At 39.1% G+C, this 19,548-nt stretch overlaps 2 protein-coding genes across 2 annotated transcripts in view; both read left to right on the top strand.

The window, feature by feature from the left end:
• The window catches only part of LOC140997852 (butyrophilin-like protein 1), a 158,962-nt gene extending 141,301 nt beyond the window's left edge, over window positions 1-17,661 (top strand). The window contains exons 6-7 of the mRNA XM_073467908.1: window positions 15,211-15,348; window positions 15,713-17,661. Of these exons, the coding sequence (XP_073324009.1) occupies window positions 15,211-15,348; window positions 15,713-15,771 (197 nt within the window). The 3' untranslated portion in view covers window positions 15,772-17,661. The remainder of the gene's footprint in view (window positions 1-15,210; window positions 15,349-15,712) is intronic.
• Window positions 1,460-5,515, top strand: LOC140997867 (CD276 antigen homolog). The gene is made up of 3 exons (XM_073467930.1): window positions 1,460-1,634; window positions 4,375-4,701; window positions 5,004-5,515. The coding sequence occupies exons 1-3, from the start codon at window positions 1,565-1,567 to the stop codon at window positions 5,033-5,035; spliced, it is 429 nt and encodes a 142-aa protein (XP_073324031.1). The 5' UTR covers window positions 1,460-1,564; the 3' UTR covers window positions 5,036-5,515.
• Window positions 17,662-19,548: the final 1,887 nt, after the last annotated feature.

Here is a 19,548-nt window from a genome sequence, read left to right as displayed (position 1 = left end):
TATTTATCAGAGTTCATGTATGTTTCTGTTGTTCACTGATGATGCACTTGTAGTGTTTCATGTCACTTCAGGCAGCGCTTCATCATTTCTATACAAACGTTTGAATAAAACATGAAAAATGTCAAAACTGTGTGTTGTGACTGTTTCTGATGTTTCTGTGTTCAAACTGTGATCAAAGAAATAAAAGTGATTTTAATTTATGGGTCTGATTCTGCAAACCAAACATAACTGTTCATGCACCTGCACCAGGTGTGTTGTTTCATCGAGCAGCCACAGGAAGTGAAATCTGTCAGAAACGTTAGCGCCACCTGCTGCTGTTTGACTGAAGTGTTTTGAGCTGCTTCTGTTTGTGTGTCAGGTTGAATGATGACATGAATCTCAGGAGGACAAACACACTCAGTGAGGCTGTTTTACACTTTTATGGAGAACTGGTTGTGATGTGTGTTGTTGTGGCATCATTGCTGCTGCAGATGTGTGTGTCTGAGTGTGTGTTTGGTGTTTGTGCCTCTCACAGCTCTCTTCTGGAGAAGAAGGGTGATGTTAGCTGTAGTGGCAATCTAACTACAAAAAGGCCACATGAAGGAATCTGAAGTCATTTCCAACTCATGGTGGTGTGTAAAAAATGAAGTCCTCCATGGGAATGAGTTTGACACTTTATTAACCATAGATCTTTAAACAACAAGCTCATACAAAAACACTAAAATTGTAATACAAAGCTCATTCAGCCATCTCACACACACACAGACACGGTTGAAAAACTGTGTGGCTTCCCTGATCCTGATTCCCTGCCACTCCTCTCCTGTGTCTCCCTTATCTAACCTTTGTGTGACTGATCAACCACCCCTGCCCACAGGTGTGCAGGTAACCCATAGCAACCATAGTGCCTCACCACTGACACACCCACATTCATTCATACACACACACAAATCCAAATTGGCTACAACATTAGCTGAAACACAGAACTGACTGAATAACTCTGGCTGATGAAATACTCTGACAAACAAAGGCTGCTTTCAGAAGACTTCAACAGATCGAAGTTTCACTGCTCATCTCAAAGGACCTTTAGTAGATTATTACAGAGAGACAGCTGTGTGTGTGTCACAGTGTGAAAACTACTGACAGGGATTGTTCCTGTCCTCAGCTGACTGCAGACTCTGACCTGTCTCATGACGTCATGGTGGTGATGTCACAGAAAGGGTTCAAATAATGTCCCAGATTACCAACATTCACCTGCAGATATTTGTTTAAATCAAAAGTTGTCAGAACAATAAATACCTCAGTGAAGTACAGAAACCTGAAAAATCTTCTCAAGCACAGTAACAAAGTATTTGTACTTCGTTACTTCCCTCCTCTCAGTGGCCAACACCCAGACAAAATGCGATGGCAGCTGCAGGCCTGGTGATGGCGCTTTTATTCTGAAATGTTAGTACCGGAAGTGCCTTAGCTTCAGGCTGAGGAGCAGAAACAGGTTGTGATGAACCAGTCAGGGTGTTGAGGAGTGTGTGAAGCTCCGTCATATAGAGACACCATCAGTGTGGTGAAGTCCTCAGAGGACATCACAACTATGGAGCTTCTTCCTCTCGTGTGTCTCTGTCTGCTGAGCTGCTCTGGAGAAACGTCTGCTGCTGGAGACGGTAAGAAAACTGATCATCACTCACTGACAGTTTTTAATTCTCACTTTGTTTCATCTGAGCAGCGGAACAATGCGGAAACATGCGGGATGTTCATCAGCTGCTTCCTGCTTTAGTGCGTACAAGACACCTGCTCAGCGCGCTGTGACGTCACACACGCACCCTGATCATCAGCACACATCGATAGTATTGATTGGATCGATTACAGGAGAATTACAGCTGGATGATGCTGAGTTTTAATCTCGAAATGCTCTGTAATGATGTCGTCATCACTGCTCTGTGTGTGCGTGCGTGGCGTGCGTGCGTCAGTGTGTGCGTGTGCGTCGTCTCCATCCTGCTGCAGACACTCACAGGTTTCACAGAAACGCTCGTGCAGACATGAAACCTTCAGGATGTTGTGATTGTTGGACTTTGACTCTTAAAGTTCAGTTCACTTTGAACTAAAGTAGTTCCCTCAATAAAACAGAGACGTGGCGCAGATCTTCATCAGGAAGGACTTGATAGTTATTGGATCGTTAATGAGTTACATATAAACTATATAGTAGATAATGAGTCACCACAGGACAGACTGGGAGACACGTTATCGATCAATCATCAGCTGATGATGAGTTCATGGTGACGTTCATTACTGATTAGCTTCGGCTATAAAAGCTGTAGTGTGCAGCAGGTTTAACACAAACTGGTCCCTCAACAATTAAACATTAAATACATTAATACATAAATAAATATCTGTGGGTTAGAGTCACTTTATTCATGAGTTATATATGAATCAGTGTGAAACATGATACTGAATAGTTACCAAGTCAGATCATTAGTTAATCATTAGTTAATCATTAGTTAATCATTGTGTGTGTGTATTTTGTGTAAGTGTAGTGTGTGTGTGTGTGTATTTTGTGTGAGAGAGAGAGAGTGTGTGTGTGTGTGAGAGAGAGTGTGTGTGTGTGTGTGTGTGAGAGAGAGAGTGTGTGTGTGTGCGTGTGTGAGAGAGAGTGTGTGTGTGTGTGAGAGAGTGTGTGTGTGTGTGTGTGTGAGAGAGAGTGTGTGTGTGTGTGAGAGAGAGAGAGAGTGTGTGTGTGTGTGTGTGAGAGAGAGTGTGTGTGTGTGTGTGTGAGAGAGAGAGAGGTGAAGCTTTAATCTGATGTCCTTAGAAAGTACAGTGAACATATTTGAATCACAAAGTTAAAAACAACCTGTGTGTTGCAGCTGAGGAACAGGACAGTTTGGTGGTTAGTTGTGTCTTTGAATCCAGTCCAATAAATCAGATCTGACATGAATAAAACTACAACTTCTCCTGGTGTTTTAAAGCTGAAGAGTTTCCAGCTGAATACATTTTGTAAAATTCAAACACAAAGCTCAATAACAAAAACCTAATTAACTATACTGTACAGCTTAAAGCTACTTACTGTATACTGTAACACACTGAATTTTAGACGTCCACTTCAGGTGTTAAGGGGAATTTATTATGTACAACAGATGTCTGAAAAGACATAAACAGATAAACACACACTTATTAGTGTCCGGAATTGGATGTAAACCAGCTGCACTGGTGAACTGAACTATGCCAGAACTGAAACACTGATTATTAGCAGCATTTAGGTCAGTTAGGTCTCTGTCCAACCGAGCTTATGAAACCTAGGTGTTGTGTTTGACAAGGACATGTCTCTGGACCACCACTGTAAACAGTTGGTGAAGAACTGCTTCTATCATCTGCGGAATATCGCTTAAACTGAGGTCCATGATTTCAAGACCTGAAATGGAGATGATAATTATGCCTTTGTTTCATCCCGCATTGACTATTGTAATGCTCTTTTTATGTGTTTTAACAAAAAGGCTGTAAATCTCCTTCAAAACTGTGCAGAATGCAGCTGCAAGGCTCGTAACTGGATCCAAGAAAAGGGATCATATCAGCCCAATTTTATATTCCCTACATTGGTTACTGATTAATTTTAGGATTCATTTTAAGAATTTTAGTACTTACTTTTCGAGCCCTCCATGACCAGGCTCCCTCCTACATCACAGAGCTACTGAGACCTACTCTCCCTCACGCTCACTAAGGTCATCAGATCAGAAACCTTGATGGTCCCTGCACTCATTTTAAAACACGAGGTGACTGCTCTTTCCAGGCCTCTGCCCCTCGCCTCTGCAATGCACTACCATTGACCTTACGTAGCACAGAGTCCACTGAAGGTTTTAAGAGGGAACTTAAAACCTGTCTTTTTAGACAGGCTCCTTTACTGATGTTGATGTTCTGGGACCTCTGTGAAGCCACCGGGATTTGTGCCATTGTGTGTTTTTTGTTGTGATCTCTGTATTCTATTGCATTTTTATCCTTGTTGTAAAGCACATTGTGATTTTATCTATGAAAAGTGCTATATAAATTAAATTTACTTGATAAAACGGTTACCATGACAACGGTTGCCAGCAGCAACCACCACGCTATCAGTTGCTACCGCCATCTACTGGCGTAAGGTAGTAACTGTTTCAGCCCGGTCGGGATCAGGTGTGTCTACACAGGTAAATTTAATCAGAAAATGAAGGGGGCTGACCCAGTTAACAATGCAAACAATATCTTACTAAAATGACCAGGGTGCCACATTAGTACAAGCACGACACAACCGAAACTATTATGTTAGAGGAAACAGGTGTTGAGTTATTGTTGTGGTGTGTAAAGTTGTTATCTGACTTTGTTTCCTGATGACTCTGCATGTTAACATACTGAGTAACACATGTTTTTATCTTCCAGGTGTCAAAGTGGTCGTGAAACAAGATGATGATGCTGTTTTACCCTGTTCGCTCAGCACCAAGGAGGACATCACAGGAAAGCTGTTTGACTGGAAGAAAGATGGTCAGAAGGAGGTGTTCATGTATGATGCAGGCACTCATTACAATAACGGCCTCTCAGGTCAACATCAGCAGTTCATAGATCGAGTCTCACATTTTCAAGATCAACTGAAGAACGGCAACGCCTCCATAAAGATCCATAATACAAAGATGGCCGACAGCGGGAACTACAGCTGCGATTTTCCACGTCTTCAGCCGATACAAACATTCAACATTGAGCTTGTTGTTGGTGAGTGCTTTCATTAAACAGTTAAAGATGTCCGCTCATTTACTGCTGCGACTGGTTCAAGAGTCCCAGATGGACTTTTGTTGTGGTCAGAACACATCTGGCAGGGCCTCGAGCCCACAGAGCTGCAGCCACATCTGGAGAGATGACCTCTGTATCAAACATGCCTGATATCAGAGACACGCTGCAGATTATGTCTCTGTATAATGAAATTTCAGCCGTCTATAGTAGATGAAATATGACTTTTACACAGTATTACCTGTCTGTTTCAAAACAATCTAACGTGTGTTTGTTTTTCCTTTCAGGTCAAGTCTTAACCTCTTGGGGTTCATTTTGATTTTGTGCGTCTCTGCCTCTTAATATTTACTCATTTTAAACTGTATAATACAAAGACCATGAGGAGCTGATACATGTCCACTACATCACTGTAAAGCAAACACTCTGAGGTTTATCAGCTGTGTTGATCTTATTTAAAGCTCAGAGAGAGTTGAACTGGTAAATGATTAAACAGAGAAAAAGTACAAGTTTTATTTTGTTTGTTTGTTTCATTTCATTTTTTAAATGAAATGAATAAGTTATAATCTGGGCCATCAGGCTGAAATTCACAGGATCTCTCCCTCAACTTGTCTAAAATGTCTGAACCAAATTTTAGGCTGACAGACAGAAGAGGCTCTGAGATATTTTAGAAAGTGCAGTACAGATTATCTCCAGCAGATGTCCACAGAGCTCTCTAAAACTTCTCCAAAGTTACCAAATGATGATAATAAATCCCTTTAAGATGCTGGAAAATGTCCCTCAGTGTTAAAGTTGACGATAAAAAGATGTCTGTGAGTGTTTAAATAAAGATTTACATATTTATTATCATTGAATCATGTCTCCTTAAACAGATCAATAAAGTTTCTCTGTTATGTGGGTGTCCCGCGACCACAGGAAGTCCGACAACAGTCACTTCCATATATGGTCACACAGGTAATTTAATTGGCTGCTGACTCAGAGTGTTTTCACGGTGCTGACTTACCATTGGATGAGAGCAGCTGTCAATAACACACATGTGGCGCTCGGGTACAGATGCTGTCCTGTGATTGGCTGATGCAGTTAAAAGCCCGTTAGGTTCGTCCCTTTAGGTCGTAGAAAGATGCTGATTGGTTGGTTTTGTTCCGGGGCGTTTACTGATTTCAGAGATACTGAACATCATTGGTCAAATCTTTTGTCGATACTTTAAATTGATTAAAATGAAGTTGTTCGGAAAGTTTGACGAGCGGCGCTAAAAATAAACGAGGAACGCAATCGACTTTTATTGTGGTGGTTTTAACTTCCGCTTCCGTTTAAACGCGCTGGATTTAACGGGTGGACTTTTGTCTTTAAAACGAGCCGCTGTTCGTCTATAAATGTCTGTTTTTACACCTATAAACACATTTTAACTGCGGCTACACAGGCTAGCTAGTAAGCAGCTAACTGTTTACTGCCGTAAAGTGAGACGCTGCTGTTGTGATGTCGTAAATCTTTATTTTAGGTTCCTAAATGTGTTGATGAAAACGAACATGTCAGCTTTCAGATGAGGTGTAATATGTGTGTGTTGACTTCTGTCGTCAACATGAAAATATGTTTTATGTTTGTTTATTATTTTTACACGTAAATATCGGGTCGCGTGCATCCTCCGCACCTTATAACATTAAGAGACAGAACAGGTGAAAACATCCCAGGTGAGTCTGATTCTGATGACGTCACTCTCCAGCTCTCATCGATAGAAAATGGCTGTCATCAGCTCCACAGGCCTCAGTATCATTCAACACACTCACATCTGCTGAGCTGAACCTCTGTGTGTCATTCTGCTGTGTTACACATCTGGAGACAACAACATCTGTTCAGTTTGTGTCAGTGTTAAAGATTTACACTGAAAACTGCCTTTATATTATATTTATAATGACAGTCAATAGAAACTGTAAATATTGTGCTTTGATCATCTCAGTGACAAAAACACATTCAAAGTTATAAACACTCAATATTCCAGTTTATCAGGTAACACAGATAAAACTCACCAGTCTCATTAAACAGACCAGGAATTAATCTTCATGAAGGTTTTAATGATCAGATTGTGTTGAAACTGTTGAGAGATGTTGATTCAGTCTTATTGTCAGTTTGGAGACTGTAGTTTGTGTTTCTTTTAAACTGCATTGTCTGAGTAGTGTGTTTGGATGCTGAGAGGTGTTTCTAACGTTTAGTCCACCCTCGTTTGACAGAATTAAAGTATGAAAATATATAAAAACACGCCAGTTTAATCTTTCACAGCCTTCTCTTGCCTATCAAGCAGAATTTAAACTAATTTTCTTGATTAATTTGCATTCAAAATGCATATTTTAAATATTTCTAACCAACACAATTCAGTCCTGATGACACATCAGGTGTGTTTACCTTTGAAGATTCAGTCGTTCATTTTTTAGATTGTTGCTTGTTAGATTTAGCAGAATTTCACTTTAACTGTGAATCTGCCTCAAACTGGCAGTAATTAAAAGTGTCTGAACTGTCATCCTGTTAAACAATGCTGGAGGTTTATATTGTACTTTTCTATTTTTCTATTCTCTGTGTTTTACTCTTCTCCCTGTAAACAGTTTATATCAGCAGAATATGTATGAAAAAAATCACAATATTATATTTTTATTGCTAAAATTGTCCTTTCAGTCAATGTGATAATTACCTTCTTTTCATGACCGATACCAATAAGATAACCAATCATTTCACCTTTTTGTATTTTAGAATAAAGTTCCTAACCTGTAGTTTATGCACACCTGAGCGTAAGAAAAGTTTCAGGTGTGGGAAAAGATGGATGATTTAATGTTCTACAGCTCTAATAAGATTTGATGTGTTAAAACTATTTTCCCCTCCTCTCTCAACTCTGGTAGAACATCTATTGCAAATTTCAATCGTGTTGTCTTCCTGTGAAACCATGTAAAACATCCTCACCACTGACGACATATTTGACGCTCTCATCTTCACTGTTATGTGAAAATTTATCTGGAGGATATATGTTGTGCATCACTATTATAATGTGTTTTATTATCTTCACAGGTGCAGCACCAAAGCCGTTTGTCACAACACTTGATGAAACAAAGGACTGGTCTCTGCTGCAGTGTGAAGCTCATGGTGATCCACTTCCTACAGTAGAGTGGAAGGACAGTGATAACAACACTCTTCATGCTGATTCGCCAAAGGTCTCAGAAAGAGGAGGTCGTTCATACATCACTGTCAACACAACTGTGACGAAGGCTGACCGCTATCGCTGTGTAGCTACGCAGGAGAAAATCAGCCATAGGATTGCCTCTGATATTTATGTGCACTTGGCAGGTCAGTGGTATTTAAATATTCAAACAATTTGAATTATCCGTGTGTTTTAATGAGTTCAGACTGAACACACAGGTCATCAGCTCAAAGTCTGTTGATGTTGAAAATGTTTCAAACTGAAGAAACTCTGAGACTTAAAATAGAAAAAGCAGATAAAAGTGTTCTGGATGGAAATAAGAAGAAGAAGTGGAGTTCATGTTTGTGCTGCTGAAACATTCACTGTAAAAACTCTCCAGCTGTTAAATTAACTGGAATAAAATCAACTTTTGTGTTCAGTCTGAATTCACCTTTAAGGATCATTTACATCATTCATTATCTTCTTCATGTTGGATATGACTACGTACAACTGTGATGATACATGACTACAATATGAGCACATACACTTGATTCATGTGTTCATTTAGTTCATTAATCAGAGAAACTGTGTTCACTGAGAGAGAAACTCTCAGTCCTGAAACATATATTGTAATTTAATACAGCAGCTCTGCCACTAATTCTGTTTTTATGAACTTTATAATGTTCAGCTTGTGTCGACTTTGTCTGATATGTGTAAATGAAAGTGTGTTTATTACTGAGGTCACAGTTAAAAATCCGTGCACCCTTCGTTCTTTCGTTTCAAAACCAAATTTAAAAAACGGAAAAACAAGTTTGTTTTTCCGTTTTTATCTTTTAACCCAGAACGAAAAAACAGGGAAATAACACAAAACCACATTTTGTGCCTGTTATTCTGTTTTAAATCAAAAACAGAATAACATGAAAATTAAGTTTTGGATTTTCATTGTTTTGTTATTTTAATATTCTGAAATTTCGGGGAATGTTGGGAGATGTTTGCGGAGTCAGAGGCGCCGGAAGTGAGCGGGAAAGTTGAGATCGCAGACTCTCCAGGCAGAATGAATGACTGCACTTCAGCCTTATGCAGAGAAGAATAGAAGAAAGAGAAAAGTATATTCAAATATATTATATTGTAATTTATTCCCATAAACGCTGCTCAGAGTAATCACAGGCTCTTCTGCCATCAGAGCCGGGGTCTCTCTCTCTCTTGCGCCCTGCACACAGTCAGTAGCAGCTTCTCTCTGTTAGCATCACATCAGATACCACGGGACCTCCACACAGCTTTAGCCACAGGCTAGTTAGCTGTTAGCCACAGGCTAGTAGCTGTTAGCCACAGGCTAGTTAGCTGTTAGCTGCCTGCTAGCAGCTGTTAGCTGCCTGCTAGTTAGCTGTTAGCCTGCCTGCTAGCAGCTGTTAGCCTGCCTGCTAGCAGCTGCTAGTAGCAGCATCGTCCCATCGGCAGCTGCTGCAGTTTGTCTCTGTCCCGCTCCGCCGCATGGGACCTCACTGTGGGAACGAGTTGCAGCTTCTATGAAAAAAAAAACGAAGCAGGACTTCTCGATGTCTTTTCGGGTGTTTACTGATGAAAAAGACGATCACAGTTCAATAAAAACGACGACTAACAGTAAAACAATCTCTGACTTCCAACGTTTTCCAACTGACTGTTTTCTTCTTCTACGGTTCGAACTTTCACCTCCTCTCAGCTGACGTTAAACAGACCGAGCGCCCCCTTGTGGTCTAAATGTGTAACATCTCATACTGAACTCAACTGAAATCATGTGTGTGAAATAACTTTGCTTTTACTCTGTATTTTAATATTATCTATCTGATATATTTAAGCTATCTGAATGTAAATCATGAAATAGACATCCATAAATAAATAATGATTTCTGAATAAATAATAATGAACAAAGGATACAACACTCACAGCTTGCAGCTCCGTACCGGCTGTGAAGCGGGTTTCAACCTTCAACCCTTTAAACAACACACGTTAGTGTTTAAAATTTAAAATGTACAATGCCAACAACATTGTAGCTTCACATTTAAACAGAAAACATTGTAGTGACTGGAGGAGCACCAGCTACGGACAGTGAGGGCGAGGTGGCGCAATGACTCATGGGAGTGTAATGTCAGACACTCATGAGGCTGTTATTGTTCAGATATGTGTCGTTTTATTACTTTCTGTACATGTTCTGAGTGTTGTGGTTGTGTCCTGTTGTGTTCTAAGGATGTGTGTGTTAAATTAACATAAATATAAGTTTTACATTGTGCCAACCATGGCCGAACATGATATAGCGGGTAATGACATTCATCAAATGTTCATGTATAACGTCCCTGTCTAATGTTTAACAAACCCGTGTGGTGCTGAACTGCCTCTTTGGTGACATTGTCTTATATTATGTTTGTCACGACCCTGTTTACTACGTTGAAATCAGACATTTATTACTCTTTGATATTTCCGTCAATCTAAAAATCGATGAAAATCGCGACTGACCGGCGATGCTTACGTTTGGGTCGGTATCACAGGCTGTAGACAGACTACACACATCAGACACTAACAACATTAGTCCCTATGGCATCAACACAGTAGCATTTGGTGACCCATCAACATTTCTTACTGCCCCCAATCAAGACAGTCTAGAACCGGGCCTGAATACAATCATGATCTAGTCCGTCCTGAGCCTCCAAAATAAAGTGTGAGACATGTCTGTATGGTGCAGCTACAGCTGCTGACAGTGCAGCTGACAGATGTGCAGCCATATATATTTTCCTCATCGCTACCTGAGGCCTATACAGGTAAAAATAAATGTGATAGTATGAAAACATTAGCCTACATATTGTTGTAAATATTTTTCTCTGACAACAGATTAATAATTATAGTAATAGGTTACAATAACACATGCTTTTATTTTGAAATAGAAATGTGTTGTGTTGTCTTCCGGTAGTGTAGCGGACGTTAAGTGCTACAAAGGATCTTCTGGTTGCCTGGTAACGGATCGGACCTCCTCGTCTCTTTTATTTCGCCTCTGTTGTTTTCCTCCTTGTAGCTGTTCAGTATCACGTGTTTTAATCAGTAATGATCACATTCAGGCTTCAGGCTGAGCCGCGACTCCCCGGACAAAGACACAGTTTGCCATTGCAGAGACGCTGTTTCTGTCATGATGTGAGTCAGAAAAAGTGTTTTAGTTGTAAATAGTTACAAACTCTTTGTAGAAGTTAAACGTGTCTGAAATATGATCCTCTGTTGAATAATGCTGGGAGCTGTAACTGAGCCTCATCATGCTTTTTATGACTTTCTTGTGTTTTTCTTTCATCTTAAACTCGCTCTAATCAACAAGCAGAGATGTGATGAACAAAAAACATCCCAATATTACATTTCTGATGCTGTAATTAAATCTAATCACAGGTGCAGCTTCGAAGCCGTATGTCTCAACAATTCAAACAGATGATGGGATGCTGCTGCAGTGTGAAGTTCTTGGTGCTTCTCCAAAACCACATCTACAGTGGCAGGACAGCTCTGGAAACATCCTTCCTGTTAAAAATCTGAAGGTCACAGAAAGAGGAGGCAGCTACGACATCATCCTCCAAGCTGCTTTGACCAAGACCGACAACTTCCGCTGTGTCGTCACTCAGGAGGAAATCAACCATCAGACTGAGGCTAAGATTGATGCAAACATCAGTGGTGAGATTCTTCCTTGTGACGTTTTAACACTTCTTGATGGTTTATTAGTTTTCAAAAACATTTACGCATGTTCAGACAAATTGTGATGAAGACGTCTACACAAGTCAAACATGTTTCAAACTGAGTGTAAAATTATCTTCATATTCTAAGAATTGATTAAACTTCACCCAGAAACTCAGTAACAGATTTATACACAGCAGGAAATCAACCGTCAGACTGATGCTGAGATTTATGTGCATATGAACGGTCAGTGGTATTTTAATTATTCTTGTGTCATTAGTTTTTTAAAAATGTTAATGCTTATTCAGACTGAACACAAATTAATTAGCTAAATGTGGTGCAAAATGGAATAAAGAAAAGATTGTCAAAAGATTTAAACCAAATAAAGATTTCACACTGAGACTCCACTGAAGAATGAGAGGATCTGAAGAATTTATTCAACTTTCTGCACAAACTCAGTAACAGATTCATAAATGTCTGCTGCAGCCTGATCCTGACACTCTGTCACATTTAACTTCAAGAAGAAAAAATGTTGTTAAATTGAAGAATTATTGTTTCACCAAAACACACTGTGAAGTTTTTATCAGTGTCACAGTGCAGCTCTCAGACTGGGACAAACCAGGAGACACACAGTGAACTAAACAACACAGTGATTTATGTACAACAAAGACACAAACAGCTGGAGGAGTGAGTGCAGTCAGTAGTGCAGCAGTGGATGAGTGAAGATGTGCTGTGTGGATGTTGAGCTGTAAAAACAAACCAAAGGAAACCAAAAGCCCCGACACAAAGATGTGTGAGCAGATGTTCTGAAGGATTTCTATACATGGAGCACATCAGGCCCAGGTGTGTCCCCTGCTGCTGATGAAGCTCCCAACAGGTCTGCAGCCCTGGAGACAGAAAGCACAGCAACAGCAGAGTGAAGCCGTCAGAGAGGCGTCACTGTGAGCTCTGTTTAGATTAGAGAGATTAGAGAGAGACTTTATTAATCCCAGTGACAAACTGCAGCGTTACAGCAGCCGAGTTACACATGAATCACACAACAAACACCATGAAGACACTCAGACAGGAAGAGAAGAGTTTACTCACTGATGACTTTATTATTTTATTTCTCAACTACAAACTGAACTCAGACTGAAAACTAGGAGCAAACTTTACCTCTACATAAATTATATTTTATGAGTCTAGATCAAAGTAACTAGTAACTTTATCTGCCTGATTAATGTAGTGGAGTAAAAAGTACAATATTACCTCTGAAATATAGTGAAGTAGAAGTATAAAGTTACATAAATTAGTGTACAATTATAAGCTCAGTACTTGAGTACTTGTACCCGTCTGTCTCTGAATGTTTGTTAATCTGAGTTGTTGTCAGAGACTCAAACAAAAGCTTTTAAACACTTAATGTTTCATATTTTAAAACACATTTTTTCTCTGACTTTAGTGAAATAAAAAATACATCAGACAACAAATCTCATGTGATGTCAATTCAAGATAATTTTTTAGTGAGTCGTGATCTTTTTTTTTATCAACTTAAAGCTTTTTAAACTTAAAACAGTCCCGATCATCGACTGTATAAAATATAGTCGAAGCCTTCAGGTGTGAAAGTGCCTTAAACCTGCAGTCTTTCTACCGACCAGCAGGGGGCGACTCCACTGGGTTCAGAAAGAGGTGTGATTGTGTGGAAGCTGCTTCTCACCTGATTTATTCCCTCAGTAAACAGTCTCCTGATGAGTTCATGGCCTCAGTCTCTAGTTTCAAGTCTTCTTCAACTCAACATGATGTTCATTTAGTCAGTTATGGTCCCAGTGACAGTAAAATAGATGAAGAAGCAGGGTGTGATTTAGGGCCTGAAAACCTTCATTCATGCTGAAACCCATGTGCCTCTTAATGGTGACATCATTCTTAGTGTTCAATAATTTAAAAAAGACTTTGTCGTCCTGGTTTTTACCTTCAATAATTAAATTGCTCATTTAGAAACTGTATTTTGTGTTAACTCAGGTCGTCTCTGCCTCATATTTGATTCTGTTTGAACATCTGAAACAATTAAATGTGACAAATATACAAACATGGAATAAATCAGGAAGGAGTCAGATACTTCTTCATGACACTGAACATAAAGGCTGTGGAGCTGCAGTTTTTACTGGACGATGTAAACTTGTAATTATAACCGTTGTGTTGCAGTGAAGGTCCAACATGACAAACAGCTTCCTGGTACTTTATTCATTAACTGCAGCAGAGTTGGTTAATTACAAGATGAATTAACTTAAAATCCAGCATTAAGTTTTGACTTAAAGTGAAAATAAGCTGAAAACATGAGATGAACTGTGACACTGTGGTTTATACATCTGAGCAGGAGTCTTCCTCTTCTGTCTGAGCCTGAAACCAGGAGTGAAGAAATGTTCAGCGCCTCCAACATTTACTGATGTTTGACTGTGACTGAGAATCAGAGTCTTCATGACACAGTTTGTCCACTAGAGGGCAGCACCAGGCTCATTTTTACACTGTAAAAAGTCCCTCTCATTACAGATAGTCACACTTTTTATTAATCAGATCTAAAGGATCCTCATCAGATTTTTTTCCCTCTTACAAATATTTATAAATGTTAGAAGTCCAGTCTCGGTCACATTTTTATTTTTTTACTGCTGAAAAGATTATACATGATTTTGTCCCTGAAACCTCCTTCAGCTTCTTATTCTGATTGATTGAGTCTTAATATAATACTGTGTTGGATGAAGTCTGGCTGCCTTTTCACTTGAAACTGAGTGTAACTGTTTTTATTCTACGTTATAGTTACAGACTGTCTCCTCCCTACACTCGTATTCTGAGGGAAATTTATTTGTCAAAAAAAGAGACAAAAACACAGTAAATAAAGTTAAAGATTGATTTGATTGCATTTTTGTTTTAAAATTTCTACATATATTGACATAATATTGTTCTTGTGAATTTGTCTGGTCGAGATAATCATGTAGTGAAGATCTGATAGTGACAGCCCGACTCCTTAAACACTATCACCTCGGCAAAATGCAACTTTTTCATTCAAGCAGCTTTTAAACTCTGTGATACATTCATTTTATTATTAGGATGAATGTGAAGTTTTGTTTGGGCAGAATTTAATGTATGAAGTTAAAGTGTCAGTAAATGAATCACCGTCCAGCAAAGAAGTCAAACAAAGTGCCTCATGTTGTCCTCAGAGTTGTTCTCTGCAGCTCTCAGACCAAACCTGAGTCTCCTCAGAGGTTTTTCAGTTTTCATCTGATTTTGCAGACGATGTTTCACGCGGTGATCCGACCTCGTTAAACTCTGGTCGACTGCTTCAGATGCGTCTTTATACTGAGGTCACAGAAGAGTCTAGACTCTGATTAGCTGGATGTGGATTAACTTCTAGTAACAGGACAATATAACTGGACCCTTATGATGTATGTGCTTCATTGCTGTTTAAAATTAATGGGCCTGTATTAAACTACAAGTAACCATAGCAACAAAACTGACTGACTAACTAACGGAAAAGGGCTCAAAGCTAAAATCCTCAACACAAACCAACTCTTGATAAAAGAAGTCAACACCAGAAGGGGCTGCAACTATCGATTATGTTCATTATTGATTAATCTGATTATTGAGGTTTAGATGTGTTTGTATAATATGTGTTTTGTTATGTGTTTCAGAGGAAACATCCAGCAAATTGATCATTGGTGTCATCGGAGTAGGTGTTGGAATCATTGGAACTCTTGCTGTTGTTTTCTGTGTATTAAAGTCTCGGAGGTCTGGAGGTTCAAACGCTGCTACATACGGCACTAATAATGGTAAGTTTGAATAATATACATACAGTGATAATTCAAATCCTCCTCCTCCTCCTCCTCCTCCTCTCTGGTTGACAAATTATGTGAAGGCGCATGTGTTTCTACATTTCCTCAAACTTGTCAATCATTTCTGTTTTGCAGTGTATAGTTAATATTCAGCTGACTTACAGTATGTACAGATACAGATACAGATCTATTAGTGGTGATAATACTGATCAATATTTTTGACCTACAGGTTTATAGGTTGGGCTGCAGAATGACATCCAGATAAAACCTGTAAAAGGGAAACTTATAGATTATAGTTTGTGCAGTCTGAACATGATTAAAACAGATTTTGATTCATGTTCATTTGTTTTCTCTCCTGCAGCCTCAACAGAAGACAAACATGACCACACTGCAGGAACCGAGTCTCAGCTTCTGGCCTAGACTCAAGACTCCTAGACTTTCAGATTTGAGATTTGGATCTGCATGTTTAAGGTTAGAACTGGACTTTGGTTTTGGGAGGAAAAATCCTCAGAAAATCATGTTTTGGTGTTGGCAGACAGGCGTGTAGAGGATTCTGCTGTTGTGTCACAGACCAGAGGTTTCCTCCTCTGATCACCACGACCACAATCTCTCCCCGATCCAAACCAAGTGCTTTATACTATCATTGCAATCATTATTCTTCTAATAATATACAATATAGTCAGTCAGCTGACAGGATGAAGTCCTCAAAGACAAACAAGATCTTTCTGTATTTAAAGTCCATCTGTGAAACTTCTTTATGTCAGAGTTGTGACAGGAGTGCTGTCAGTACATCGCTCCCCTTCTTCTTATTACTTTCCTGGAGGTCTGTGACTCAGGAGGTAGAGCAGGTCGTCCACTGATCACAGGGTCGGTGGTTCGATCCTCGTCTTCTCATGTCAGCCTGTCAAAGTGCCCTTGAGCAACACACTGAGCATTTTAAACTCCTGATGGTCAGGTCACCCTCCATGACAGCTCCCTGTCACCAGTGTGTGACTGTGAATGAGAGGCAGATGTTAAAATAACTGCATGAATACTTTACATTTACCTTTTCTGCTTCCAGCTCTCAGCACCTTTATATCAGAGACAATATAAAACACTCCAGGGTGCAGACAGTATGTCTGACATTAACATGCATTAAACATTCCTGTACGTCTAACTTTAACTTTACATTTACCAAACCGCATCTGTCACATACAATCATTTTAAAATGTTGGTATTAAATGTTTAAAACAGTCATTCCTGAATATAATCCAGGGTTTTGTTGTTTTAATCAGGATCGTCTTATTGCTGATGTGAGAGGAGTCGCTGAGCTCGTTTCTATTATTTTCTAAATGTATCTTTATCTTGTCAGGGACAGTGATAATTGATAAATGTTGCTGTAAATCCGACCAACTGGTCTGTTATAATGTACGTGCTCGGCTTCTGGAGACTTGGATCACAGCAGACGAGCTGTATGAAGACATTTTATGTTTCTGTGGTTGTTTTAAATCAAGTCTCCAGCTGCTTCAGTTGTTTAGCTGAACGCTGCGATGCTGTTTTACTGTGAAGCTCCAGAAATGTTTTGTGGACTACGAGACTTCACCTGACTTTACATTATCAGCATCTGATAGAAGTGAGGTTTAAGAAGTGATTTAGAAGATTATAGTGATTTATTTTTAAGGAGTTTGGACCAAAAAGCCTCGATAGTCAACCAATCAATCAGACTTGACTTTGTCCTTATAGTGATGAAACATTATTAACAAAATCTTAAATTCTGAGACTGAAGATGGACTGTTTGTCTTCTGTAATGATAATTTAAAGTCCAGGCAGCAGGTTAAAAAGTTATAATACCCGTGAGCAGGTCATCTGTTAATCCTCGGCTCTCATGTCCACATGTCGACCCCGAACAGTTTCTGTATGAGTGTGTGAACGGATGAATGAAGAACCAAAGTGCTGAATAAATAATGTCCTTTTACCAAATGTTATCATTCTGCTTGTAACGTCCTTACTGAGCTCCACACGGGCGTAATAACAACATAAAGTACGCCTGCTGTTAACGCTGTCAATGAATGTGAACACTCTGTTGCTGCAATAAAATATAATGTGACTTAATTTTTTTATTTTATTTTTATATTTGCGTCGGCATGTTGCTTCTTTTCAGTTCTGCAGGTGCAAAGAGAGTCAGGTATATAAACTGAACTGTGTCCTGCTGTTGACTGAATGTATATTACTGTTGTTTACTGATGATGATGATGATGATGCACATGTCTGGTCTCAGGCAGCGCTTCATTATTTCTGTACAAATGTTTGAATAAAACAGGAGAAATGTCAGACTGTGTTGTGACTGTTCTGGATGTTTTTAGCTGTTAAAAGAAGAAAAGTACAAACAAACACACTTCAGTCCGTCAGCATGTTTCTCTGCTCTTCAGCTGTTTGATGACTGAATCTACAACTTTGATTTTCATGATATTAAAGTTGTTTCATAACATTTTACGCCTGATAAACAGGATGACTGTTGGGACAGAGTATACAGAGTAAAAATATATTTAAACAATATCAAGTCAAGTCATTTAATTTCTGTGAATTCAAGTCCACAAAGCAGTGCTGCTCAGCACGGGAAGCTTCAGGAGGCTGCATCTTCGTTTTGAGGATCATAATAGAGAACAAGGGAAAATCCTTTTTATACTAATGTAAAAGATAAAGCAGACTTTGTTGTCATCCTCTCCATGAACAGTGCAGTGACCAAACAGAGTGTAAGTACAAAAACTTAAATCAAAACAAAGATTACATGTGTCAGAGGTTTTTCATCACATGCATCATATTCAGAGGTGTTTTTAATAATCTGTCCAGTAAAACACGTCTTTGACTTCGACCTCACGTCAAAAACACACAACTGAATTTCCACATTTCTGATACTGTCAACAGAAACAATGTTATAAACTTCATGAAGTGGAAATAAGTTTGTCAGGTTTTTACTTAGGTGACCACATTTTAATAAAAACCAGAGAAAGTTAAGTTTCATTTCTTCTCACGTCTGCCAGCGAGACAAGAAAAGATAAAATAATTCAGCTTGATGAAGAAAATATTCTCATCCTAAATCATAATTATGAGATTAAAAAAATGAGTTTAAAATTGTTTTAATCCCATGATTATGATTTACCAGAGGAATATATATTAATCATCATCATGTTTTCCTTTTCCCCTTGTTTATTTGTACAATGATCAAATATCTGAAACAAATGAGCTGTTACTTCTGTTTCTGAGCTCTGTTCTCATGAAATGTGATTATTTCTACTTCAGCCACCTGATTTCACAACGTTAGCTGCTGATGTTCCTGATGAAGCTGTGACATGTCAGGACCTGCAACAAAGACAAGTCTCAGCTGGTGACAAAGTTTCGTTTCTGCTGAAAAAGTGAATGTTTGAGGAGCTGCAGTTTGTTTTTCTATATTTACTTTTATACTTTTTTTTATAAAGTGTTTCTCACTTTAACAAACAAACTGCAGATTTCAAGAGTTACAGGTGTGTAGAGGATGTTCCTGAAAACTTCCTGTCTGAAGTGTTTGTTTCTGTTTCTCAGCCTGAAGCAGAAACAGGTTGTGATGAACCAGTCAGGGTGTTGAGGAGTGTGTGAAGCTCCGTCATATAGAGACACCATCAGTGTGGTGAAGTCCTCAGAGGACATCACAACTATGGAGCTTCTTCCTCTCGTGTGTCTCTGTCTGCTGAGCTGCTCTGGAGAAACGTCTGCTGCTGGAGACGGTAAGAAAACTGATCATCACTCACTGACAGTTTTAACTTTATTTCATATATATTTACATTTACATTTAGGGCATTTGGCAGACGCTTTTGTCCAAAGTGACTTACAAATAAGTACATTTGTCAAAAGAAAGAAAACACAACATGTCACCGTTGATAAAGTAGAAAAGATAGAAACAATATTTAAGCCTCTTCTGAGCAAAGTAGCTGCTATTTAACAAGGATACCTTTCATAAGTGCTATGATGTAAGTGCTAGAGTTAGGAACATACAAGTGCATATGATGATTTTTATTTATTTATTTATTTATTTATTTGGGGGGAGAGTCATGTCATGCTATGCGGGGTCGAGGTGAAGTCTGAACAAGTGAGTCTTGTCGTCGAAAGACCTGACATTGACATCCTGACAATTTCATCTGAACAGCGGAACAATGTGGAAACATGCTGGATGTAGTGTGTGTG

This window comes from Pagrus major, chromosome 6 (assembly GCF_040436345.1).
Source record: "Pagrus major chromosome 6, Pma_NU_1.0".
In the NCBI taxonomy this organism is placed as follows: domain Eukaryota; kingdom Metazoa; phylum Chordata; class Actinopteri; order Spariformes; family Sparidae; genus Pagrus; species Pagrus major.
This window is presented reverse-complemented; position numbering and strand designations above follow the sequence as displayed.

What these genes read in the sequence shown, in the direction of transcription:
- LOC140997867 (XM_073467930.1), top strand. Translation starts at nt 1,565, where the DNA reads ATGGAGCTTCTTCCTCTCGTGTGTCTCTGTCTGCTGAGCTGCTCTGGA. An exon ending in AACGTCTGCTGCTGGAGACG is followed by an intron (nt 1,635 to 4,374) that starts GTAAGAAAACTG and finishes TTTATCTTCCAG; the next exon opens with GTGTCAAAGTGGTCGTGAAA. An exon ending in CAACATTGAGCTTGTTGTTG is followed by an intron (nt 4,702 to 5,003) that starts GTGAGTGCTTTC and finishes TTTTCCTTTCAG; the next exon opens with GTCAAGTCTTAACCTCTTGG.